Source organism: Ambystoma mexicanum, chromosome 7p (genome assembly GCF_040938575.1).
Source record: "Ambystoma mexicanum isolate Mex_15411 chromosome 7p, UKY_AmexF1_1, whole genome shotgun sequence".
Taxonomy (NCBI): domain Eukaryota; kingdom Metazoa; phylum Chordata; class Amphibia; order Caudata; family Ambystomatidae; genus Ambystoma; species Ambystoma mexicanum.
In genome coordinates, this window is record NC_090939.1 from 631390671 (window position 1) to 631417219 (window position 26549).

Consider the following 26549-nt stretch of genomic DNA (forward strand, 5'->3'; position numbering starts at 1 on the left):
CCGCCTGCAGAACTCGTTAGCCGGTCCCGAAGCGGTGCCGGTACAGTTTTACCGGCACCGTTAAATCCGGACTGGCTAACTTGTAATGAGGCCCAATGTATGGACGGGCGCCTAATCACCTTTACCCAAGCAGGCCCACCACTTAAGAAACAAGTACACCTTTGTACTTGAATCAAGTTTATTTTACAATCGTCCAGGGAGGAGCTAGATGATGTCGTAGAGCCAAACTAACCCAAGTGTCACCGAACCACTTAAGTTGACGCATTATATACATTTTTGCAACAGTTAAAACACTCCCATATATTTTATCACAATCCACCCACTGCAACATGTGATTGCACTAAACCTATACAAATAAATCCCATCTTACTCCAATTCTTCCATTCTCATGAAAGGCCGGAGGAGTGTGTTAAGGAAAGATTGAAGTTGCAACAGTATATCTCATGAATGAAGGCTGCGCACGTGTGGATGAGACACGAAGGAAGGCAGACCTGTGGTGAACTTTAAATTACTCATAACTGTGAAGCCAGTGATACAGAGTAGCGGATTAGTCCGGCGACAGGAAATAGCCCACTCGAAAGTCTCTGCGAAATATGTGATATCTTGTTATAGAGCAGCAAAGTGAACAAACTACTTTAAGAGAAAGATTTCTATGAACATTTGTGCTTATGGTACTGTACTATCAAGATACACTGGGGAAAATAACACAAGAGTGTGAGCTGAAGAGAAAGACAAAGTGGTCCTGTGGAGGTTTATAGTAAAAACCTTGCACATTCGAAAGTCTTTTTGCTTTGAGAGGTCCAAGCCTGACCGAGGGAGACCTGCGTGAACTTTTGTTGAACTGTGAAAGAACTTTAGAAAGCTGGAATAAGTGACTTTAACGTGGGAGGCCAAGCATTCCTCAACCCATGTTTTGAACTGCCTTTGTTTTGAGAACCTGAGCCAGCATATGTCATCCTGTTGACAGGGGCCACCTTACTCTGTGCCGTCTTACGTGGAAAGGAGAGGTGACTCAGCCACATTGATTTTTTATGTTATTACACTGACTTTCCTTTGCATACATATTCCCCATTACACACTCTATGTATAAGAGAAAGGGCAGGCACAAGGTTTTGATAGTATAGGCCATTTTGATTTGACATAGACTGACTGGGACTGTATTTTCTTTATTATTTGAGGGTAGAGACTACTCCCACCTTAGCTATAGGACAGATTAGGAGTTTCTCCAAACCCCAAAATGAAACTCTTGTTTCATTGTCATACTTGTGATAGCATGCCTCCCTTACAGATGGTGTCAGTGGTGGGATACGACTCAATTGAGGCAAATTGGGGGACCCTAAAATTCCAGAAACTTAGTCACTGAGCCTCAGACCCCTCTACCGCCACAAAAGAATCCATAGGCTTTGATATTTGTAGCAGCAGAGACACCACTATCCCTCCTGGGAAAAGAGGGATGATTTGCACTGACTTCGTACTAATACCCCTATGGGTTGTTATATAAGATTGGCCCCAAAATATGGCCTAGCCTTGAAATTTGGTCTAGACGTCCTAGCAGGTGTTCTAGATGCAGACTTTGAGGGGGAAATAAAAGTTCTCTTACAGAACCATGGTGAGACACTGTTTGAAATACGTCATTGGGACAAAATAGCACAGGGGATTCTTGAGAAAGCTCTATTTCCCTATTTTGAGGGAAAAATTGAACCAGAGGAAATTGAGAGAGTTAACTTAGGCTTTGTAGAGGCTGATGAGATACATACCACTGAAGCAAAAAGGGAGGAACCTACCATCCTTTGTGACCTAGCCTTCTCCCAGCGAAAGGAACCCGTACTCGCAGAGGCTTTCTTACAAATGATTTCTGAGGGAGAAGGACAAGAAAAGGGAAGCCCCTTTTTCTATCTGAAACAGGGATTACTATATAGAAGGGAAACCTCCAGGGAACACCTAACTAAGACTCAACAAGTAATACCGAAAACCCATTGCAAGATCGTGCTAGAGAACGAACACTGTCAATTGTCAGGGGGACACTTGGGACAATCTAAAACCCAAACTTACATCAGTGGGAAATTCTATTGGCCCAGTATCCATGCCGACATAAAGAACTTCATTCAGGCATGTGAGATATTCTACAAAAACAGCTCAAATATTCCCTTAACTGCCCCTCTGAACCTGTTACTGATAATAGAAGTACCTTTCTCTAGAATCGTGATGGATATTTTTGGACCCTTGGAAACTTCTAAACTGGGCAGTCAATATGTTCTCGTAATCGTTGATTATGCTACCAGAGACCCAGAAGCCTTCCCCATGCGAAACAACACAAACCAGCAAATTTTAAAACACCTGTTGCCATTTTTTTAATCTAAGGTTGGTTTCCCCAAGGAAATTCTAACGAATCAGGGATCCAATTTCATGAGTAAGCTCATGAGTGAAGTTAAGGAATTACTACACACATTAAGAACCTCATTTAAGCACCCGCAAATGGATGGATTGGTAGAGAGATTTATTTATTTTATTAATTTATTTATTTGTTTCGTTTTAGAAAAACATGACAAAATTTACAGCAAATTACATATCTTAAAATCCATTAATAAAACACATCATGCGCTTCTACAGTTAAAAATGTCTTTTGTCTAAAATCACATTTACGTACAGAGATTTAATAAGACCCTCAATATGACTCTGAAAAAGTTAGTAGACATGGATGGGAATGACTGTGATTGTGTGATTCTGTGAACCCTGTTTGCAGTGAGAAAGACCCCTCAGGCATCCACCGGTTTCTCCCCTTTCGGGTTACTCTACGGTAGAGAACCAAGAGATGTCTTAGACATGCTCCAGGAGACCTGGGAAGAAAGAGAAGAGGCACCAATACCCCTCTCACAGACAGCTACCCTATTGCGAGAGCACATGAAACTCTTCTGGAGTCTAGTCCACACTTGTATGCAGAAAGCTCAAGTCCAATAAAAACGTACCTATGACAAGAAGATATTCCTTCTACCTACCTCTGAAAATAACCCTGTTTCAAAGTGGCAAGGGCCCTATGAGGTACTAGAGCAAATAGGAACCTGTACCTATAAAGCAGCCCAACCCAAAAGAAGGCAATAGACCCACCTCTACCACATGCATCTCCTGAAATAGTGGAAAGATAATCCTTCCGCTGCTACCTGCTCTATAATGTCTTGTTTGGTACTCGAGAATATAGAAAGCTCAGAACTTATTCCCTAAGAACTATCTAAAGATAAGCAAAAGGATTTGAACAAAATACTGCATACCCCAATGTATTTTGCGATAAACCAGGGAGATTACAACTATATCAGAACTCCAAAGGGGAAAGTGGTCCATTTAAAGCCATATAGACTCCCAGAAGCACAAAAGCAGGTAGTGATTGATGAGGTTAAAAATGTTTTAAAGGCAAATATCATCGAGCCCTCTTCGAGTCCATGGTCAACGCCATCTCTGCCTTTAATGCCTACCTTATGCCACGTATCGGATAAACTTGGAAATGCACATTCTTGTCAACCCTAGATTTAACCAAAGGATATTGGCAGGTCCCTGTGCATGGACCAGATAAGGAAAAAACAGCTTTCTCAACGGCAATAGGTCTATTCCAATTCAAAGCCCTCCCTTTTGGATTGCATGGGGTGCCTGCAACTTTCCAACGACTCATGGACTGGATACTACAGCCTTATTACGATTTCTGTGGGGCCTATATTAACGACATAGTCATTTATAATAACACTTGGGAAGACCATCTTTTCCATCTTTCTACTATTATGAGAACCCTCTGAGAGGCTGGCTTAACTGCCAACCCAACAAAATGTAAGCTGGCTCAGTCAGCAGTGAAATACCTAGGCTTCTTTGTAGGTAATGGCAGTATCGAGCTCCAGCAAGAAAAAGTGAAAGCCGTCTTAGATGTTGCCACACCCAAGACCAAGAGAGATCGCAAGGCATTCCTAGGTTTGATTGGATATTATCGTAGGTTTATCCCAAATTTTTCAGATAGAACAGCCAGGCTGACAGACAAACTAAGAAATGCAGAACCCCAGAAAATGTGTTGGACTGATGAGGAGCATTCTTGTTACAATAGCCTAAAACAAACTGTATGCCAAAATCTAATATTAAAAGTAGTATACTTCTCAAAGGAATTCGTGTTACAGACCGATGCCTCCCTCACAGCGTTAGGAGCAATATTATCGCAAATACACAATGGATTTGAACACCCCATCCTATTCACTAGTCGTCAACTCTTCCCCCAAGAGAAGAACTACTTTGTGTTGGAACTGGAAGCCCTTGCCATTAAATGGGCAATTGCCCCTTTTAGATACTACCTTTTAGGGAGAACATTCACACTCATCATTAACCACTCACCTTTGGTATGGATAAGTCAAAGAAAGGACTCTAACCCTCGAGGTATGCCATGGTTCTTAGACCTGCAATCTTACTGTTTTCGCTGTGGAGCACCGAAAAGGTAAAGATTAGGGGAATGTGGATTTCATTTCCTGGTTTCCCTGTGAAACAGATGCAGCTACATCGCATAGGGGAAGGGTATGTGAAAACCAAAGGGTGTCTCGCCTGCTAGTCCCCGGGGATCTTTCTCTCAGGTGGCCAGGGCAGAGGCATGGCCTTTGGAGCCAGACCCTGGGGGTGGACCAGTGCAGGAGGATCACCTGGGTGGGTGGTCTTCAGGGAGTGTGGGTGAGGCAACCAATGATGAGACGCGGTATTCCCCCCTTTAACGTACCCAGACCCCATCCTATTTTATAGGATTCTCCAATGTCCCAACCCCCCCCTTTCTGCACAGACACTGGGCAGAGGAAGAGGGTGACTGATAGTAAAGAGGCTAACCCTTACATATATCATTGGACTTGTCCCGCTAATCGGGTCAGGCAAAGTCAGGCACTTGACTTTAATCACATAAATCTGATACCAGCTCTCCCCACACAGCTAAAAGGCAGAACATAGAGACACACTCTAAGCAGGGTGGAACATGAGAAGGAGCAGATCTTCTGGGGCAAAGGCGAACCGACTGGAGCAGAACGACCGATCGAGGGACGAGAGAAAAGGGTATGGAAACCCAGGAGATCCCTGCAGGAGGTTGTTGCATCTGAAGAACCGTGAAAGATACGCGGAGAAGGCCAAATCCCAGACAAGAAGACTGCATTGTGTTTCAAGGACGCCAGGGAAACTCCCGGGTGAACGACAGAGTTGGGGAGGCGAGGGCAAGTCTGTGGTATTAACCTTGACTCATGAATTAAAGCAGCAAAAGACAAGAAAGGAATGCATACAGCCGATGAGTTAACGGACGGGATAAAAGGCTGGTGTGTGTTAAGGAAAAATTGAAGTTGCAACAATATATCTCACGATTGAAGGCTGCACGCATGCTGATGAGACGCGAAGGAAGGCAGACCTGTGGTGAACTTCAAATTACTGATAACTGTGAAGCCAGTGATACAGAGTAGCAGAGTGGTCCGGCAACAGGAAATAGCCCACTCAAAAGTCTCTTCGAAATATGTGATATCTTGTTATAAAGCAGCAAAGTGAACAAACTAATTTAAGAGAAAGATGTCTATGAACATTTGTGCTTATCGTACTGAACTACCAAGACCAAGAGACACTGGGGAAAATAACACACAAGTGTGAGCTGAAGAGAAAGTCGAAGTAGTCCTATGGAGGTCTATAGTAAAATCCTGGCACATTCGAAAGTCCTCCACATCCGTGAAATGTCCGAGCCCGACTGAGGGGGACCGGAAGTGTGATAAGTTAGGGGAAGGGATACCTTAGCGAATATGAAAAAAGCTTCGGGAAGGGAACCCCTGCAAGTGCTGTGATTACGAGGTTCGAGCCCGGCTGAGGGAGATCTACGTTGAATCGGGTACCTTTTGGTTGAAAGGTCCGAGCCCGACTGGGGTAGACCAATGTGAACTTTTTGCTTTGAGAGGTCCAAGCCCAACCGAGGGAGACTTGCGTGAACTTTTTTTGAACTGTGAAAGAACTTTAGAAAGCTGGAATAAGTGACTTTAATGTGAAAGGCCAAGTCGGGCCTCGTTCCACGTTTTGAACTGCCTTTGTTTTGAGAACATGAGCCAGATTGTGTCATCCTGTTGACATGGACTGCCTTATTCAGTGCTGTCCAACGTGGGAAGAAAAGCTAACTCAGCTTCATTGATTATTTATAACACTGACTTTCCTTTGCATACATACTTCCCATTACACACTTTTATTTAATAAGTGATAGGGTAGGCATTAGGGATTGTTATTGATGGCCATTTTGATTTGACATAGATTGACTAGGAGTGTATATTCTTTATGGATTCTGAATGTTAGCATGTCCACACTTAGATAGAATTGTGAATATTAGCATGTCCACACCTAGATAGAATTGTGAATACTAGCATATCCACACTTAGATAGAATTGTGAATATTAGCATGCCTACACTTAGATATAATAGTGAACATTGGCTTGCGTCGCATATGGATGGGAGTTTTAATGTTAGCATGTATGCCAGTCAGGCCCAGTTCAGGACAGAGCCGCAACAGGGGAGACTATGCAATCCGAGCGCTTCAATTCAGGATAGAGACGCAAACTAACCAACCCTACTAACAATGTCCCTTTCTGCATACACCTCTCAAACTCCAAACCAAACACAACCAAAACCTACAGCATAACAAACCGCACAAACCTCACTACATTGCAACAACAAAACAAAAACACACATAGCCTTGCACAACAGTACACGACGACTACCGGCCGCAAACACCCCAGGCCCAGCCAACGGACCCACCGGGCTGAGGCCGCCAACAGCACATCACTGCTCTCTTGCACTTTTCCTGCTTCCTCCCACTAACTCAACCTCCCCTCCTCTTTCAGAGCCGCCAGAGCGCCAAGGGACCACTATGGTGGTGATAGTACGCGGTACAAATGTCCTTTAACATTAATATTATTTGATGGTAATTTAAGGAAGGTATGGTATTGAAGTAAGACAGACACAAGTGACCACAGTTCAAGGGTGTTTACTGAACTTTGATATGGGGGTGAACAACTCCTACCTAAGCCTAAATCTAAGATGGGAGCAAGCTACGACCATCAAAATTATAATAATGCAGTGCTAGAGGAGTCTCTGCAAAATAAAAGGGCCTATACTAAAAAACCTATCGCCAATCCTTACTGCTAAATTACAAATAGTGTGAGGTAACGTTAATGAAAAAGAAAGAAGTGTTCATAAAATGATAAGTCAGGATGTTTGGCCCGTTGGCCTCCCTTCCCCATGTTTTCAGCAGGGGACAAGGCGGTTCACTCGAGCATAGCACACTCCTGGGCTTCTTTGGCACGAGGACACAGTTATATTACATGCATTAGGGCCTTCTCTGCCCAAGTCTCTTTCCTCATCAAAGGCTCTTGATTCAGAAGGCCTGATGTACAAAACAAAAAATAGAAAGTTCTCTTACAAATTTCTACTTCGGGTGTCTCACCCTGGATGCCCCTCAGCCGAGCTCAGATCCTTTTTCCGTTACTGCGGATTTCCCTCTTCCGGGCTCAGATTATTCTGTACTGTGGATCTTCCTCTCCTGGGCTAATATCCCATTACTTTAATGTTCAGAAACTATTCTTTCTCGGGGGACTAACAGTTCACCCCGGATCCCCCTCAGCCGGGGTCAGATTCCTTCTTTATATTTAATTAGTTTCCCTCAGCCGGGCTCAAACCAATTGCAGTTCACTTTATACTTATCAAAGACTTTCGAATGTGCACAGGGTTTAGCTTAACCCGTCGCAGGACCACTTAGATATAAAGTACCTTTTACAGTATAGTTGCCATTCACTTGGATACCAAACAGAGACCTTCGAATGAGCACCCACATGGCACCGGGCCACTCTGTACACAGTATCTTATTTGGCTTTTTCAAAGTACAATCACTCCTTTAGTTCCACTTGTTCGCGACTCTCATTACATGCGCTTCAAACACTGTCTTTTGTGGAATTCTTCATACAATGTTGCTGCTTGCAACCTTGGTTCAAACACAAGCTGATGTTGTATCAGTTTCTCCGACTCACCGGCTGTGCTGCTTTTACCGGCACGGTTCTTTTGCGGAAGCCAAGGACAGTACCACGATGGCAATCCCTCCTCCTGGCCTGGGTTATCGACGTGGGAGACCACGGATACCTTTGATGCACAGTGTAGGATTGTTCAGCTTCACTTCCCGGTCTTAGGCTTCTCACATTCCAAGGCTCGTGAAAATAATGATTTCTAGAGGTCAACGATACTTCCCTCCTTGCAACCCTCTGCAGTCTTGCCGCCTGTCTTCTTGTATTAAACTACCATCTTGGAACTGCTACTTCCTGGTGTGCTTTTCCTCACTCAGAGTGTGCGTTTGTGCTCCGCCTTTTATCCATGTGGGGAAGTGTGATGGGCGTCAGGTGTGTGTAATGATCAGTAATTGCCAGACCTTGCCTCACCATGGTGTTGGGACATGTCAGGTATACGGCTCTGGTGTTAGTCCGTTGTCGCTCACGAAGACTGTCTGTGAGAAAGTGTTTGTGTCGGGAAAGGGGGCGGGGGGCTGAGCTTCTAGGTATCCTACCTGGTAGGATGGGGGAAAAGGTGTTACAGGGAAGGGGATACCACGTCTCACCCTTCGGTGTCCCAGTTCCACTCCCCGAAGACCCCTCATCTAGGTGATCCCCCCCTCACTGGTCCACCCGAAGGAACTGGCTCCAATGGCAATAGCCATGTCCTGGCCACCTGGACGACAGATCCCCGGGGACTAGCGGTTGAGACACCTTGAGGTTTCTCACAGTAGACTACTCCCATCTTAGATCTAGGGCAGAGTAGGAGTTAACACCAAAAAGATGATAACGATTTTGAAACTTGTAACTCTTGTGTCAATGTCATACTCGTGATACCATACCTTCTTTACACATCACACAGTTAAGCATTTGTGTACAAATATAATTCATTACACATAACAACTGGCCTGAGCCCTTTAACCCTAATCGTAATTGCACATTGTTCTCGTGGATACACCAACAACATGCGGAAAGCAGAAAAAATAATTTTCCCTTTGAAATGGCAATAGCATCTCATCCACTCCAGCTTTTCCTGGAACATTCTAATCTAAATGACGACCATTTCACCATGCACAGCACATCTGTGAATACAATTGAAAGTCCTAGGTATCGGTCACTTTAACCTCTGGCGTTACCTCACCCCATATTTATTGCTGGTCAAAGCAAATGATCGGGTCCCTCTGCAAAACTTCAATGCACTTTAAAGAGATGCCATGTGCCTCCTGCGGAACTACGAAGCCATAAACATGTGTCCTGTTCAAGGACTGACCATCTTCTTGTGTAATCATTGTTCCTCCCGCAGCCCTAAATCCTGTAGCACAAGATTTTCCCAGCCACCTGAAATTCACTGCATGAACTGCTGGCTGCAGATTCTGAATGGATTTATAAAAGCCCACTACATACAGATGTATACATTCCCTTTGTATGTTCCTCAGTGTGCATGCATGTTTAATGAATTTTATCTCTCCTTTACAGTGTGTTTTTCAGGACCGGTCCCCCTTTGTCGCATGTACATTATTAAGCTCCTTGTTGCCTGCTCTGGGCACACCTTGTTTGAATCGCGTTTATATTTCATTCAGCGGTTTTAGTATTTTATCTTTGTATGCCTGTGCAAATCTAATTTGTATCACTTTAAACAACAAGTAACACTAAAGTAACATCCCATTCACAATTAACTACACTAAATACAAATGAAATTGCAACATCGCGCCCAGTTCGCTGCTCCCCCGTGAACAAATATGGCCTGCGTAACATGAACCCCTCTTCATCATGGGACCTTTCCTGACCACCCCAACAATAGCTGGGAATAGAGGCCAATAATAATAACGTGTGCGGCTAGTAGAAATACAAACAACAATAAAAGGAGCTTAGGAGTGGATTGGGTAGAGTTGTGATAATTGCACCCCACTGAGGCAATGAACATAAAAATGAATAGGGTCTTCATAAGCATACCTCTGCCCCTCACCAAGGTGAACAAGCTTAGTCAGTCAGCACCAAATGAGATAAGGAACTATCTGTGTGGCAGTACTTTTGAATTTCACAATTCCTGATAGCTGCATTGTAGACGCTTGGGATAACACATGTGCTGTCTACACACATTACTCAATTACTCATTGGTTGCCAGCGTTTGCAAATTGTGCTTAAAGGCTTGCTTAGTTTCACATTGTATTCGCCCAAACAGCAAGATGGAAACCTTAATAAAATAGGGTTACCAGTGATGTGTTGACTTTTAATCAGGTTTGAAGTTGCTACCTAATATTCATGTACTGGAAATTTTAATCTGCCATTTAAAATATACTCTGGGCTGAAGCAGTGGTCCAGCAGGTGCATGCAGCAAAACAAGGCTTTTTGTCTGGTTTGAGAATAATGCTGGTGGTTTTTCCAGCAGTTTTACCCTTTTCTAGTACTTGCAGTCCTGTGTTTATAATAGAAAAAACAACCTATAACTGCCAGAAAACAAAGCAAAAGCTTGCTATGGCACACCTATCGATTCCTGAAATGGAACAACTGAAGAGCTCTAAGATTGCTGAATAAGGTTTTAGACGTCATCTTAACACACAATCATTAAAACGTCTTCACATAGAAAACGTTCACATGATTGATTAACCTGTATTTCAGGTAAGTAACCAAAAATATCCTCTTACTAGATGCACATCTGTTCATTTTTACACCCCCACAATAGATCACAAATCAAATTAGTCGCAGCCATGTAACTAAAGCCCCTGCCACTGCCATGATCATGAGGGCATCCTGCACCTATGTGATGAAACGGGGGCCTCCTCAGCACTAGTGACAGCACCAGCTAGGAAAAAGGGTGCCACCCTTCCCTTGGATCCCTTCCTTGTCCTACTGTGCCCCCTTGTAGCCTGGTGGGCAGGTGCTGGTGGTGCCCATTAATTAATAAAAAATAAACCTGCATCTTGTAAAGTACTGCTAAGTGGGCCTTGCAGCCTGTTCATTGACATTGTTAGGCAACCAAGAGGTCCCCTGCCCAATGGGACAAATGTTTCACTCCTTCCTCTTCCTGGCCTTGCAGCGTGATGATGAGTGCTGCTGCCCCTTAGCCACACCAGACCAGAGATATTTATTCCCAAAGCAGCAGATCACGCATGTGATGGTAAGTTAATGTTTGTGTGTGTGTGTCCATGTTTCAAATTGTATGCAATCTTTTTGGTCTGCATTTGTAGGTGTTAGGTTGAAGGTTTATACTCATGTGTGTGCGTTTGTGTATGTATATATGATTTTGTGCGTGTAAGTGTCTGTTAAAGTGTGATAGGTCTATGTGCTTTGTTTCGCAGGGGGAGGAGGGTATGAAAGTGGAAGATCATGACAATGCTGGCATCTGTTAAGGGCGTGACATCCTCAGAGTAATTTACAACTTGCTTGCTAGCATATGTTGTGGGCACAGCTTCATGAAAGTAAGTTACTGTGGCAATGCTGACATATATTGTGGGCACAGCTTCATGAAAGCAATTCACAGGGCTTATTACAAGTTTGGAGGTAAAACTGGTGGTAATTCCACCAGACAAAATGACTGTTACTGCTGAAATGTTCAGTGGAATTAGCATTATTTATGAGTCCATGGCCTTGCACAAAGTAGCCTGGCTGTAATAGTAGTTCTGTCTGTAGGAATTACTGCCAAAGCACATTTCTAATGGATTCTTTCGGCCCACAGATTCTTCATATCCTATCTCCAACGCCAGCTGTCTTCTGAAACATTTGCAGGCACTAGGGGGTGCACCATGACTCCCCTTCAGGTCTGCCCTGTGCTGTTGTGTGCCCAGGCGACACACCTGACATCATTGCTATTATATATGGAGCCACTGCACTCCATGACCTAATTTCCTTTTCTCCAAGCACTCCGTGAACATCTGGAATGTCACCTACATGTTTCTAGCTTGCTGCAACATGCCTAACCCTCCAAAGGCCTCAGGCTTTAAGCCCGGCTCTGATTGCGCGAGGCCAATGTCTCTGCCGGACCCCCTCATGGTGTGTTTGTACTGCCTCTGAAGCACCACAACATGGAGAATTGCTGTGACATCATTGCTAATATATATGGAGCCACTGCACTCAATGACCTAATTTCCTTTTCTCCAAGCACTCAGTGAACATCTGGACTGTCACCTACATGTTTCTAGCTTGCTGCAACATGCCTAACCCTCCAAAGGCCTCAGGCTTTAAGCCCGGCTCTGATTGCGCAAGGCCAATGTCTCTGCCGGACCCCCTCATGGTGTGTTTGTACTGCCTCTGAAGCACCACAACATGGAGAATTGCTGTTACTGCCTATCTATGTGCTCAAAGGCCCTCAGGAAGTGTGCCACCAAACGCTTTGCTTATTTTCACAGTGGTGGAAACTATACACCTTTCAAGTCCCCAGGTTCAGAGCCAAAGAAGGCTTTGGTTAAAGAACCTGAATGTTCTCCAATCAAGAAGGGGATGAATAAGCATAGAAGAGGTACCACTCTCCCAGTCACTCTTCTGGGCATCACCCTTCTTCATCCTCAACATTCACTCTCCAGGGATACCTTGTAGGAATCACCACCACCATCTACCTATTCTACCATTTCCTTCTAAATTGTTGGCTCTGGAGGAGTGTAAGTCTTTCCGGAAGCAGATGCGTGATGTCTTTGCCAAGCCCTGATGTCGTTGGCAGCCACAGGGCCCATTTCACTTTGTGAAGCTGGCAGAGGCACCTGCTTGAATGTAAGTAATTTATTTTATAGAGTGCTAATTATACCCGTGTTTGGTATAATTACCAGTCCTGCCACTTGCAATACCCTTTTGATACCAAATGGATACACCTGTGGCTTCTTTTCCTCACGTGAATGCTTTTATCTCGACCTTTTAAGCTGTATATTTGGTGAAATTACCTGTCAGTATTTCAGTGGCATTTCAGGTTATATTACTGTGTAATTAAAGTTTTCTTCTTTATGGGCAAATTCCACCAAAGATATTGTACTGAAGGAATAACACTGTTTTTTGGAGGTAACTTCTCCTGCGCTAATTCCTCTGGCAGAATTACCACTAGTAGAATTGACTACTGGTTTCTGCTGGCTGTGATTTGGTGGAATGTTCAAATATATGTTAATTCTGTTATCACCACTTTTTGCCATTGCCATTGGACAGGCCCAAACTAGGTTTGCTGGCATATATTGTGAAGTGGGCACAGCTTCATGAACATGATTTACCCCACTATTGCTAGCATATATTGTGGGTGCAGCTTCATGAAAGTGAATTACAGTGGCAAAACTGGCATATGTTATGGACAAAGTCATCAGGGAAATATGTAAAATGGTCCTTCCTTTATACTGTTAGTCATCTGGCACTTATTGGATTTTTTCATATGTTACCTTAGAGAACCAATTGTAAATTGTATGGCTTTTTACACCATTTTCTCAAATTGTGCTGTAAAATGCACCATTTCTACCCATTATTTGAAAAAATATGTCTCTGGGGGAGCCTCCTCTTTGCATCCCCTCCTTATTTTGGACTACCACAGTGCGCTAAGTCAATCCTGTTAATTCAATGTTCATGCCCTCCACTGAAAACATTCAGCACTCAGGGGGGCTCTGTTGCGCAACAAGATGGCCGCCTGAGAGTAGAGCTCCTCTCTGGCATACAATCCTGCTATAAATATATCCTTTAACTGCCTTCTTCTTTGCTACTAGACCAGTGGCATTGATCATAGTAGCTGTCCTGCATCCACCGGAAAAACAATGGGGGAAATCGGATCCGGATTGCCCAGATACGAGCGGCGACACGAGCGGGAAGCCCCGCGCTGCTCCGCGGCTTGGGGGTGAACTACGCGTGTACCGCGGCTCCAGGTGGTGTGTGGGCCCTGCAGTGGGCGGCCCTGCCTCTGCGGACTGTGCAGGTGGCGCACGGAGAAACCCTTGACCTGGACTGACGCGCCGCTGTCAGGAGGAAGACGGCATACGCACATCGAGGACGGAGGTCCTCTCTGGTAGTAGAAGCGCCGCCTGTCCCCTGAACGCATCCCGACCTGCATGTGCCCAAATCTCCCCTGCTCCCCCGGTGCTTGGGGCGACCTTCGGTACTCGCGCTGCCCTGTCGGGCGCTGGCGGCATTGGGCCCCCACTGCTGGCGGCGGGTTCCATCTTGCATCAGGCGGCACCCGGGGTACTTTTAAAAAAAAAAAAAAGGAGAGAAGGGGGAAAAAGAAGAAAAAGGCAGCGTCCCTGACTCTGGTCCATTTGGCCGGCCGCGAACGAGATCACGCGGCCCACCGGAGCAGGTGCGTGTGGTGCACGTGGCCGCTGTGCACTGTCACCCACAGGCTGATGAGCGAAGCAGGCACCACTGAATAAACACTGTGTGCGATCCCGCCAGATACTTGAGCAGGGGGCCACTGAAGAAGGTCTCCACTGTTAAACAATAAAAAAGGCTCCCTGCACCATACAAACGGTCTCCGCACGTGTGGAGCCTGTCTAGGTCCTACGGCCGGCGGCATCCTCGTGGCACATAACGGCCCGGAGGCTAACTACCGCATCATCCCTCCTTGGCAGTGGCAGTGGGGGGAATACATGAGCTCCTTCCTGGATTAAACAATCTCAACGCAAGTTGGGGCAGAGACCCTATCAACCCATCTGACGCACCCGCACCAAGATAAGTGGTCCCAGCTAATCATCACTGGCACAGGGACGGAACGGTCTCTCAACTGTTGGTGCCCCTCGGTATTAGCCGTCCTGGAATCCTCCTCATAGCTGCATACGGCTTGGGCAGAGGGCAGCACATCTCCAAGCCTGAAGTGTCCCAGGTGGAGATCTTTGACTCTCTCCGGCGTAATCCATCCAAATACATGACCACGCTTGGGGGCACAGTCCGGTCCTGAGATCGTAGGGGGAATCGGCGGCACTGGCGGACATTGCACAATACGCTGGACAACATTACCAGATACCCACCCCACGGCGCACCCCACTCTATTACCCAAATATCCTTACACTCCCTGTCGCAGAACTAAGAAACGGGCAGACTACAAGCTTTGGAATACTGCAATAACACAGATACGTGGGAGGACACAGTCCATTGCGGAGAACACTGGTGGATCAAACGGAATGCATGATTAATGCTGACCAAATCATAAAGGCAAGTAACCTTTGGTACACACCCCTTTGCTGCCCAAGTCGACTTATTCACCAAGTGGCGAGACAGGTCTGCCAATAGAACTAGAAACCTACACTTGCTGCGGCCGAAATCGCCCAATTAGGGGGCAGCGTTGGCGCGGTACTACTCACAGACCGAGGTGGACCACGTCTTAGCGATCACTCACGTTCCTCATAACACTCGATATAAGCAAGTGGACACCTGCATGATGCCTGGTAAAAACGTGGTTAAAAGCAGGAAGACCGAGCCGATGGATTCCTTCACAAACTCTCAAACATCCTCAGAGGGCTCGGGCCCAGCGACAGCTTCTGATCCCCCAACTACAGAAGACTTTAAGTTTGACCATCTTCTAACAACGGTCCAAAACGGGTGCCTGGCAATAAATGTCAAATTAGATGATATTGTCTCCACAATTGGCTCCCTTAAAGCCAGGGTAGATATGGAAAGCACCAGAATCACGGATGCCGAAAACAGAATAAGTGCAAATGAAGATTCGACCCACCAAAACACTCATGACATCACTGTCTTGAAAAGCGAAATGAACAAACTCTGTGATAAGTGTGATGATTTGGAGTCGAGGTCGAGAAGGAACAATATACGCATTGTCGGCTTATCAGAATCCTTTTGCAAATGCCCGATGGAAACCCAAATCGAAACCCTCTTGAGGACCCTCCTCGGTTCTGACTCCTTCTCCCCTCAATTCTTGGTCGAACGGGCACAACGCACACTTGCCCCACCACCCAAACCAGGTGCCTCCCCCCGCACGATCGTGGTAAAGCTACTGAACTACAGAGATAGAGACGCTGTTTTGAGACTGGCAAGAGAAAAGGGCCCATTAAGACAAGGCAATGACAATATACACATATATCCGGAATTCTCTGCGGGAGTCCAAACCCAGAGACGTTCCTATGAATCCATCAAACGTCAGCTGCGTTTGGGACAGGTCCCATACGCCCTATTGTTTCCAGCAAAGCTACGCATACAACACGGCGAACGTGCGCATTCTTTGACTCCCCGGCAGCTGCATTGGCCTGTGTGGAATCCGCCATCCCTCTTCCTCCCGGAAGAAATTAACTCCATCAAAATCTTCTACAGAAACAGGTATAGATCTCGTCCTGGCATACTGATCGACCACAGCACTTAATCTCCTCCCTTGTACCACAGGGTTTTAAATGGGGTTCATCATCAAGTTGGGCCAGATGGTGTGGGTGGGGGTGGGTACTGGGAAATTGGGTCTGTTTCGTTGGTCAGATAAATGGTTGTTCACATTGAGAGCCCCAGTTGGGCAATTTGGGAAGCAGTTAACTATTGTGTTTAATGTTAGAAATGCAATCACAGAGTCATGCGCTGATCCCCCCATGGTGACACCCTCCCCTCCTAAGATTGACTGTAACTTGCTAAAATGGCACAGAGGGCACATACTCCCAGCGGGTTGACACTTAAGTTGTTAACCTGGAACATCCGAGGTCTGAACAACAGAGCAAAATCCAGTAAAGTGGGGACATACATTAATATGCATCTCCCGCACATATTAATGCTTCAGGAGACCCATGCATTGCGGGGGACTAATAAAAATGTCTTGAAACAATGGGGTAACACCAGGTATTATACTGAATACTCGTCACAGAACAGAGGTGTCCTTACGTTGATACATCCCTCATTCGGGTTTGCCCCCGAAAAAAGTAAAATCGACCCCTTGGGTAGATACGTGTGGTATGGGGCACAGCTGCAGGTGAAAAATTGGTACTGGTCAACTCCTATGGTGCAAACATGGATGATCCCGAATGTTACGTTCGGCTCCTCACTGAAATTGACACAACAACTGATGCATGGGTGCTATGGGGTGGGGACTTTAACACTCTCCTAGATGTACTATTGGACAGGTCCTCCAGTAGACAAAGGACAGGGCCCTGACCGATGCCTGGAGACGGATGCACCCTACAGACTGTCAATACACTTTCTACTCATCAGCCCATGACTCCGAATCCAGGATAGACTACTGGTTCATATCCTCTCCCCTGCTGAGCTCTGTAGTGAGCTGTGAAATACTCCCCCGTACACTTTCTGACCACTCCCCGGTTACACTTGAGATATCACTCCAGAACATTAGGCGACCATCTCAGCGCTGGAGAATGCCCCCAAATATCCTGAAGGATCCTAACGTTGTTGAATCATTGCAAACTGAGATGGAGGAATTCTTTCAGTTGAACACGGGGTCGGTGGGCGAGTGGGCCACAGTGTGGGAAACGTTCAAGGTCTGGGTGAGCGGTAGTCTAATGTCTAAAACTACTGGCCTCCTGAAAAGTGTCAGATACAACTTAAACAAGACCAAAACACACCTGAAAACACTTGAAAACGATTACGGTGTAACGCACAACAAAAATACATTGGCCGATATTAATGCACACCTGCTAAAATTCAATGAGCTAGCAACCCAAGAAATACAATGTCCATTCCAACAAGGGCCCATAGATATGGTGAAGGAAATAGAGCAGGAAACCAGCTGGCACGCATACTACGAAATGAACGTAACCATGCCCCCATCACTAGCATCATGACAGACAAAAGTGAACCCGTACAATGCCGAATTTGCTAAATATTACACCAGCCTATACGCAAACCATGATACACGAACTCAGGAAAAAATTGAAACATATTTGAATGAGATCGATCTCCCTAGACTTGCACCCGAGGACAATCTGGCCCTTGAACAAGAAATAACCAAGGAGGAAATTGCCAAGGCTATTAAGTCACTGGCAGCGGGAAAAACCCCAGGCCCAGATGGCCTAAGCTCTGACCTCTACAAAATGTCAGCTGAAATACTATCCCCTATATTAACTCACGTATGGGAGGAAGCCTTGAGCTCCGGCTCGCTCCCAGAGAATAACAGATGCAGTCATAACAGTCCTACTGTAGTCTAGACGCCCAGTTCATGACCGCACGTCCTATCGCCCACTGTCCCTTATAAATACAGACGCAAAGATATACGCAAAAGTACTCGCAAACAGACTACTCCATAAAATGACCATTATGACACAGATCAAACCAGACACACAGGCAGTGGCCATCTCGTTGGACGCTGAGAAGGCGTTTGATTCCGTCTCAGGGAGATACATGTTTGAGGTCCTCAAAACATTTGGCTTTGACTCATACTTTACAACCTGCGTCAGGCTTCTCTACACCTCTCCCAAAGCTAGGGTCCTAACATATCGTACCCTCTCTACCCACTTTACTTTACACCGAGGCACCAGACAGAGTTGTCCCTTCTCCCCCATCCTTTTTGCACTCACTATCGAACCAATGGCGGCTGCAAGTAGAAGAGAACAAGAAATGAGGGGCATAAAGTTGGCCGGCATCTATCATCTATTTCACTGTATGCGGACGATGCACTGTTATATGTACGTAAGCCTGAGAACAACCTAGAGCCCATATTGGCAGTGATACAGGACTTCACCATACATTCAGGATACAAAATCAATACAGCCAAATCTGAAATTTTCCCATTGACACAGGCCACCACCTGCCCCTCACGCACGCATGGTCTGAGATGGTCCCCCGATCACATCAGATATCTAGGGATCCTGGTGTCTAGGGACAAACAGTCACTATATATAGATAACTACGAATCCACACTGCAGATGATCCAAACGAAGCTCCAAGTTTGGACTAGATTGCCCATATCACTTGCTGGTCGGATAGCGGTACGCAAAATGGTAATACTCCCCAAGCTCCTATATTTCTTTAATAATGTCCCACTATGGCCACGCAAACCTTTTTTTGAAAACCTTCGGTCCTTGGCAACCACCTTCATATGGAATGGGGCTGCCAACAGACTTAAATGGGAAAAACTGGTGGAACCCCACGACATGGGGGACTTCGCTGTGCCCGACTATGAGCTGTATTACCTAGTGTCACAGGCTTAGTATGCCAAATACTGGCAGAACCCCACAATAGAAGCACCACACGTCCCCATAGAACGGCACTCGGTCCGCCCAACGGACTTGAGATCTATATCTCACAAAAAACGAATGCAAATGTGACCCCGCTTCTTGCACAATTGCAGCATGGGCCGCAATCAGTAGGCGACTCCATATTGAAACCCCCTACGACTCCCAAACTCCATTATGGAATTTCCCGGGTATTGCTCCCACGTATGATACTGGTATACAGAAAGCTTGGATTCCGAACTATGACATCACAATGAAGGCCATGTTCCCAAACGGTAGTTTTGTTACCCCTGAAGACTTTGCAGATACAGTGGGGCGGGGCCAACTCGTCACTTTACAATATCACTGCATGAAGGCAGCGTTCAAGAAACGCTGGCCATCATACCCATCTGAGCCACCCGAACACCCCTGCTACCAGGCTCTTCATACACAACCTCGCATAGGCGTCTCCTCACTATATAACATAGTCCAATCACACACAAAATCATCCAACAACATAAAGGCCTCCTGGGAAGAAGACATGGGTATTACAATAGAGGAAGGAACTTGGACCAGATACCGTCTCCTTACTAAGAAAGTCTCCCTCAATGCGGGGCTTAGAATCATACAATTTCAAATACTTAATAAGCTTCACTATACCCCTGTTAAAATGGCTAAATTTAAGGAGTCCACAAATACGAACTGTCCCAAATGCAATAACCCTCAAGCAGACTCATACCACATATATTGGGCTTGCCCTAAAATAACTGGATTCTGGAGGGAAGTAGCAAGCATTTTGGAAGACATTACACAAATCCCTGCACAACTCAACCCCCAAAAATATCTGTTCGGCGACATAGGAAAACTCCCAGAAAAAAACCAGGAGACTGTTCAATATTGCATGTGTAGTGGCTAACAAATGTATCTTGCAGAAATGGAAAAGCAGCCACGCCCCTCACGCAGAACAATTCCTTACAGCATTGAGATACGTACACGAATGTGAAGAAACATACACAAAACTAGTCCCCTCACCATGTAAACCTAAGGATATTTTGTCAGTATTCAGAACTTACCTTCTTACCACTTCACCAAGCTCTGGAGAATCAGATATCAACTTAACTATTTGCTGTAACCCTTGCAATACACGCCTAATGCGTTAAAAAACTAAGCTCTAATATCAGAAAATGCAATGTTGTTTTATATATTGAACTGAGAGGAAGAAAACATTGTTTATGCTACGTACATCCTGTATTACCGAGTAGTTGAAGCGCATGTAATGTGAATTGCAACCAAAAATAAAATAAAAAAAATAATAATATTCAACAGCCGCAACCACCCTTAAATCATTTAGAAAGCTGGAGCGCCTTACAGGCTGCCTGACCCCCACCTCTCGGCACCAAAGGCTGCTTCTCCAACAGCACAGCCTCAGGAAACCCAGTGTATTCACTATTAACTTCTGACTCTGTTTTAATGCGAGGCATAGGTTTTTAAATTGGGATTTACAACAGAATTACTGTTCATCTTACTTTATTAATATTGTTTAAAAATGCCGGAATTCAGGTAAATGTTAATGATATTTAAAATGTGCAAACTATAATTAAGACACCCTGTTGTGTCTCTATTTGAACCATAAAAAACATATAAAAATGTTAGGTGTCCTTAATGCAGCCCCTGGCAGAGGTACCCATCGTTTTGCATTGCGCTGCTGATTCACCATCAGTCTTTGAAATCCCCTGCCAGCATTATATAAAAACCTTTTTTGTGCAGTAAATGTGTTTGATTTTAAAATTCTTTGTGAAGTTCTTTTTATCATAGCATGCAGTACCCTTTGTGAATTAATTAAATACATGTTCTGTAATGAAAACCTTGCCTATCAAAAATAGATTGTGTTTGCAGCAAATGTTTGAGACTTAAATTTAAGTCTGCAAAGCATGTTACACTTTAACCTAAACCAAATTTGGAAACAAAAGTGTCTGGCATGGAAGGCTCAAAAGCACTCATCGTTTTCTCACAGCATCCTTTAAGAAGTGTTATATTCCGAAATGCATGCAACCATGTATTTTTCTGAGTCCCTGTACACTGCCTCAAGTTATACACTGAAAGCCACATGAAGATATTCAGTCAGCATACCACCAGTCATTTTTGTCTTATTTATTTCACTTTATTTTTACTATATGTCCTTTCCTTTTTATGGCAGTAAATCAGTAATTTATTTTGATGGTGCTTGCTTTGTAGGTCTACCTCGATCCCGTAGCCAGACATGCCTGCCTGAACTTTTGCGATTCCTGGGACAAAATGTTCAAGCACGGAAGAACAAGAACGTTGATATTCTTTGGCAAGCTGCTGAGGTATTTAGCATTCTTGAAAAAATGTTTTTTTTTTCTTGAAAGTTTTTATTGGTTTTTGCACATAATAACCATTCCAACATTTGGAGCAACATGCTCAATTACTGTGTTCCATACTTATAAACATTAAACATTCCCACCTCCCCCCTCCACCCCCGGAGCCTCCATATTCCCGTCAACTTTAATCAATTGCTACTATTGCATCAGTACCCTCCGACTGTTGTACATTTTCTTTCTCCTCTGTCCTTGCGAACAACGTTATCGTTAGCGCTATCCATCTCTGTATATCTATCCCAGGCTCTGCACTTAGCACCCTGAGTGCCTTCTCCCACGCTCCAGTCTCTGCAGCGCACCATTTCTCCATCTCCTTCCACAGTTTGCCTATGCTCGGCTTTCCCGTCTCTTTCCATCCCATGGCAATCCTACATTTGGTCATAATATGCATCAGATCTTTTGATTTATTTAGCGTCTTATCTTTCCTGTTTCTTTTGTAGTGCCCCAGCATGCAAGCTTCCGGCGTTTCAATATCGAGTTCAACTTCCCCAGGGCGGCTTTTCCTATTACTGACTCCCAAAACTCTTGTATGGCCGGGCATTCCCAAAACATGTGTATGAGCCCTGCCTTTTCTTTCCCGCATTTAGGACACATTTTTGTCTCAGCCCCTTTGAAGGTGGAGATAACTACCAGTGTGAGGTATGCCCTTTGAACAATATATAGTTGTATCAAATGTAAACAACAAAGTTATGGCAGAAAAAGTCACAAGTTCACAGCGCTTATACAGTGATTAAGAAAATAAACATCAAGGCTGCGGGTATCTGGGCGGTGTGGGTGTCCTGGCAATACACATCCACAGGAATAGTTGAAGAAAAACAAAGATGTTCCCAGTCTCACTGCGCCAAGAAATTATAATTAATTGTTTGTGCAAAGAAAAGCCTTTATTGTTTGTGCGAAGAGAAGCCTGACACGTGTTTCAAGCTGTGTACAGCTTTTCATCAGAGGCTTAGGTTGCAGCAATAAGAACTCCACATTTAGAGTAGGACAATGCCAAATACAGTTCTCAAAATGCCTCGCAGTTGCGGAAAGCTCAATGACCGCTTGTTTCAGTCTACTCGTGATACCATTATTGCTGCAACCTAAGCCTCTGATGAAAAGCTGTACACAGCTTGAAACACGTGTCAGGCTTCTCTTCGCACAAACAATAAAGGCTTTTCTTTGCACAAACAATTAATTATAATTTCTTGGCGCAGTGAGACTGGGAACATCTTTGTTTGTATCAAATGTAGCCTCGGATTCCGGGACACTTTCTTGTGGTATCTCTCTATGTCAGCCCATTCCTTTCCCTCCAGCTTCCTCCCTAATTCCATCTCCCATTTGCTCTTACACCTCAATTCAGCCTGCGTGGAGTAGCCCAACAAAACCTCATAAATCCTGGACACCGCGTGTCCTTTTTCCGCTACTGCTAGGAGCGTCTCCACATCCTCGTTTCCTATCTCCTCTCCTTAAACGTTCGGCCATCTCTTACGTAGAAGCCCCAGTGTCGTACTATGTAACAGAAACTGTCCAACCTGTATCCCAGATTCTTCCTGCAACTCCTCAAAAGTTTTCCATCTGCCCTCGCCCCTAAGATCCCCCACCGTGGTCACCCATTGCACCTCCAACCGCGATTCAATCACAGCCCTCTGACTTTCCCTGTTCTCCAAAACTGCCACTATCGGTATCTGCAGGGAAAGCGGATCCTTTATTCCAACAAATTTACAGGCCCTGCGCCAGATACAAACTCCCAGCTTCATCAGACATCCATTACTCTCCTGAACACTAGCAGGAGCCCGCAGGAGGTCTCTCAGGTGACTTCTCCTTAGCGTTGGTGGCATGAGCGTTGTCTCTATCATGGGCTCATCAGACATCCATTTCACCACGTTCTGCAATTGACATGCCAGGAAATATAACTCGAAATTCGGTACTCTCAGACCCCCCTGATCATACGGTCTCGGCAGAGTGCTCAAGGCCACTCTGTGCCTCCCGTCTTGCCAAAAGAACCCCCTGCAAAACCTCTCAAATTCCCTAAAGAAGCACCCCGGTATATTGTACGGGATATTCCCGAAGTAGTGCATTAGTCGTGGTAGCGCTACCATTTTTAACAACGCTACCCTCCCCATTACCGACAATGGTAGCTTACTCCAGTACCACATTGATGCAACCAATGCCTCCTTGGCCTTCCTTGTGTTATTTTCGTGCTCCTGGAAGGGGTCTTGGTAAATGTCAATACCAAGATACCTGAAAGAATCCCTGCACCAGGGCAAAGGAAGGTGGGGCAAGTTCTCCACCCCCTCCCTTACTGTAGTCGCTAGGGGGAATAGGCATGATTTCTTCTTATTTATCGTGATACCAGTGAACTTGCTAGAGTTGTCCAGTACTTCTAGTATGTATGGTAAGTTCACTGCGGGGTCTCGCACATATAGTAACACATCATCCGCGTATATCGATATCACGTGCCCTATCCCATCTATGGCTATTCCCACGTCTCTGCATTCTTTCCTCAGGTATGCCGTTATGGGTTCCGCTGTCAGAATGTATAACATCGGGATCATCGGGCACCCCTGCCTCGTTCCTCTATACAATTGGAATGCTACTGAGTACCTGCTGCCTGTCTTGACCCTGGCCATCGGTTCTGTATAGCTCAAACGCACCCAGCTCATAAACTGCAGTCCAATCCCCATCTTCTCCATCGTGGCGTACAGCCAATCCCAGCGCACCAAGTCAAATGCCTTTGTTGCATCCAGGGAAGCTACTTTGCATTGTGTGGTCTTCTCTGCCGTACTATGAATCACATGTTGGAGGCGCCGCAAGTTCTCTGAGATACTCCTTCCGGGCACGTACCCCGTCTGATCCGGATGAATCAGCTTATGTACTACCCGCCTCTTGTCCGAAACACGTGTAGACAGATATATCGGTTTAACTAATAGTACACGGATAGAACCATCAGATCATTTGGTGGAGGACTTTTCACAGTGCAAAAAGGATATTTTTGTTGACTATTGTGTCAAGTATAGATATGTGTTATGTTTGTTTTAGAAAGTAACAGTGAATGAATGGTATGAGTGAATCTGCGAGTTGAACATGTAAGGACATTATTTGATTTAAATGTTTTAAGAATTTACATTTTACATTTTTTGATATGACAATAAAATAATTTGAATTCAAGGATTGGCATTTATTGGTATATTTAAAAAGATAAATGTGTTAAATTGGCTATTCTCTATCTCAGTGGTCCATTTTTTGCTTATTTCTAATGTGTCATAAGGTAGGCAGTTCACAATGCAGAATCTCATAGTAGTGGAGGATGAAACCCAGTGGCAACAACGCCAGCTGCAGGGCTGCACCCGGAGTGTGGAGAAGGTGACAGGAGCCGACTGGTGTAAGGAGTGAGCGCCAGCAGTTTGAGACAGTGAAAAAGGTTCTGAGGCCGGGATGGTGAACAGCTGAAAAGATGCATAGGGAAGGATCATTGCAGGAGGAGTGACAAGGGGTTCACTCAAGCAGGGAGGACAGAGTATGAAAGCCAGGGGCAATGAGCACAGCCGAGGATTGATCAAGGTGGTGATGCTTACCTTGATCATGGTAAAATGAGAAGTAACAGCCAGGTTGCTGGAGGTAGGGATCCGTGATCGCAGCATGATGCAGTCAGGGGAGCAAGGGAGGATGAAGGGGGTGGGCAGGCACAGCACTTTTGCCACAGCCGGACAGGACCGGACAGGGCCAGGCAGGACAGGACCTGGCCTTTAGATGAGGCCTTTTGAGGGGGCCGGCGGTCACCATCCAGCTCCATCTGTACAAAGGAGGACATTGTGGTGGCCAGGTAATCACGACGAGCATCTCCCTGCAGCCCCGAAAACGTAAAACAGCTGATCCGTCTGCCTCGCAGGGCGGCCATGTTGAAGAAGATCCCATACTGGCACTGAAGTTGTGAAAGCACTGCATGGTGCAAGATGAAGATGAGGGACAACCTCAAGTAGCGAACAAAAGAAATGCACTCCAGCAGGAGGGACGCCTTTATACTCACAGCCTTTGAGGGGGCCGGCGGTCGCCATCCAGCTCCATCTGTACAAAGGAGGATATTGTGGTGGCCAGCCAATCACAGCGAGCCTCTCCCTGCAGCCCGGAAAACACAAAACAGCTGATCCGTCTGCCACGCAAGGCGGCCATTTTGAAGAAGGGCCCATGCTGGCACTGAAGTTGTGAAAGCACTGCATGGTGCAAGATGAAGGTGAGGGCCAACCTTAAGTAGCAAAGGAAAGAAAGGCACTCTAGCAGGAGGGAAGCCTTTATACTCGAGGCCTTTGAGGGGGGCCGGCCATTGCCATCCAGCTCCGTCTGTACAAAGGAGGATATTGTGGTGGCCAGCCAATCATGGCAAGCCTCTCCCTGCAGTCCATAAAACACAAAACAGCTGATCTGGCTGCCACGTAGGGCGACCATGTTGAAGAAGGGCCCACGCTGGCACTGAAGTTGTGGAAGCACCGCATGGTGTCAAATGAAGGAGAGGGCCAGCCTCAAGTAGCGAAGGAAAGAATGCACTCTAGCAGGAGGAAAGCCGCAGTCGGTTGCAATCCGGCTCCGTCTGTATAAAGTACCTTCTGGTGCCTTGGCAAGTGAAGTGGCAGAGTTTCTTGGCTTTACTCGACGGGACCCTTGTAGGATGGCCCCCATTGCAAGAAGGAGTCGCTGGGATGCTGAAGCAAGAGAAAAAGAGGAACCAAGTGCTTTTGGAAAGGCAGCAGTTTCGGTCTTGGCAGTGGTCTCCGTTGGACAGGTGTTATCCGATCGTTGAGGTCCTAGGAAGGTGAAACTTGCTGTGGACTCCGAAAAAGGCCTGGCTGAAGAAGATAAGACCTGAAGGGACCTTGGATGCTTTTCGGTGGTGACGGGTGCAGTGGTAGAAGTTGTTGTTGGGTTTCAGGATTTCACAGTTTACCGACTTTCGGGTTTGTCGGTGCTGCATCACGGACCTCTGAATGTCTTCTGGTGACCTAGACCCGGCCACTGGACTGGAATATTGACCCTCGCCAAGGCTGGACCCTTGGGACGTCTTTGGATTT

At 45.6% G+C, this 26549-nt stretch overlaps 1 protein-coding gene across 16 annotated transcripts in view; it reads left to right on the forward strand.

The window, feature by feature from the left end:
* The window catches only part of INPP4A (inositol polyphosphate-4-phosphatase type I A), a 2396889-nt gene that overhangs the window by 2171276 nt on the left and 199064 nt on the right, over window positions 1-26549 (forward strand). For all 16 annotated transcript variants that reach the window (XM_069636670.1, XM_069636669.1, XM_069636663.1 and 13 more), the window contains one exon: window positions 21344-21456. In XM_069636670.1, the coding sequence (XP_069492771.1) occupies window positions 21344-21456 (113 nt within the window). The remainder of the gene's footprint in view (window positions 1-21343; window positions 21457-26549) is intronic.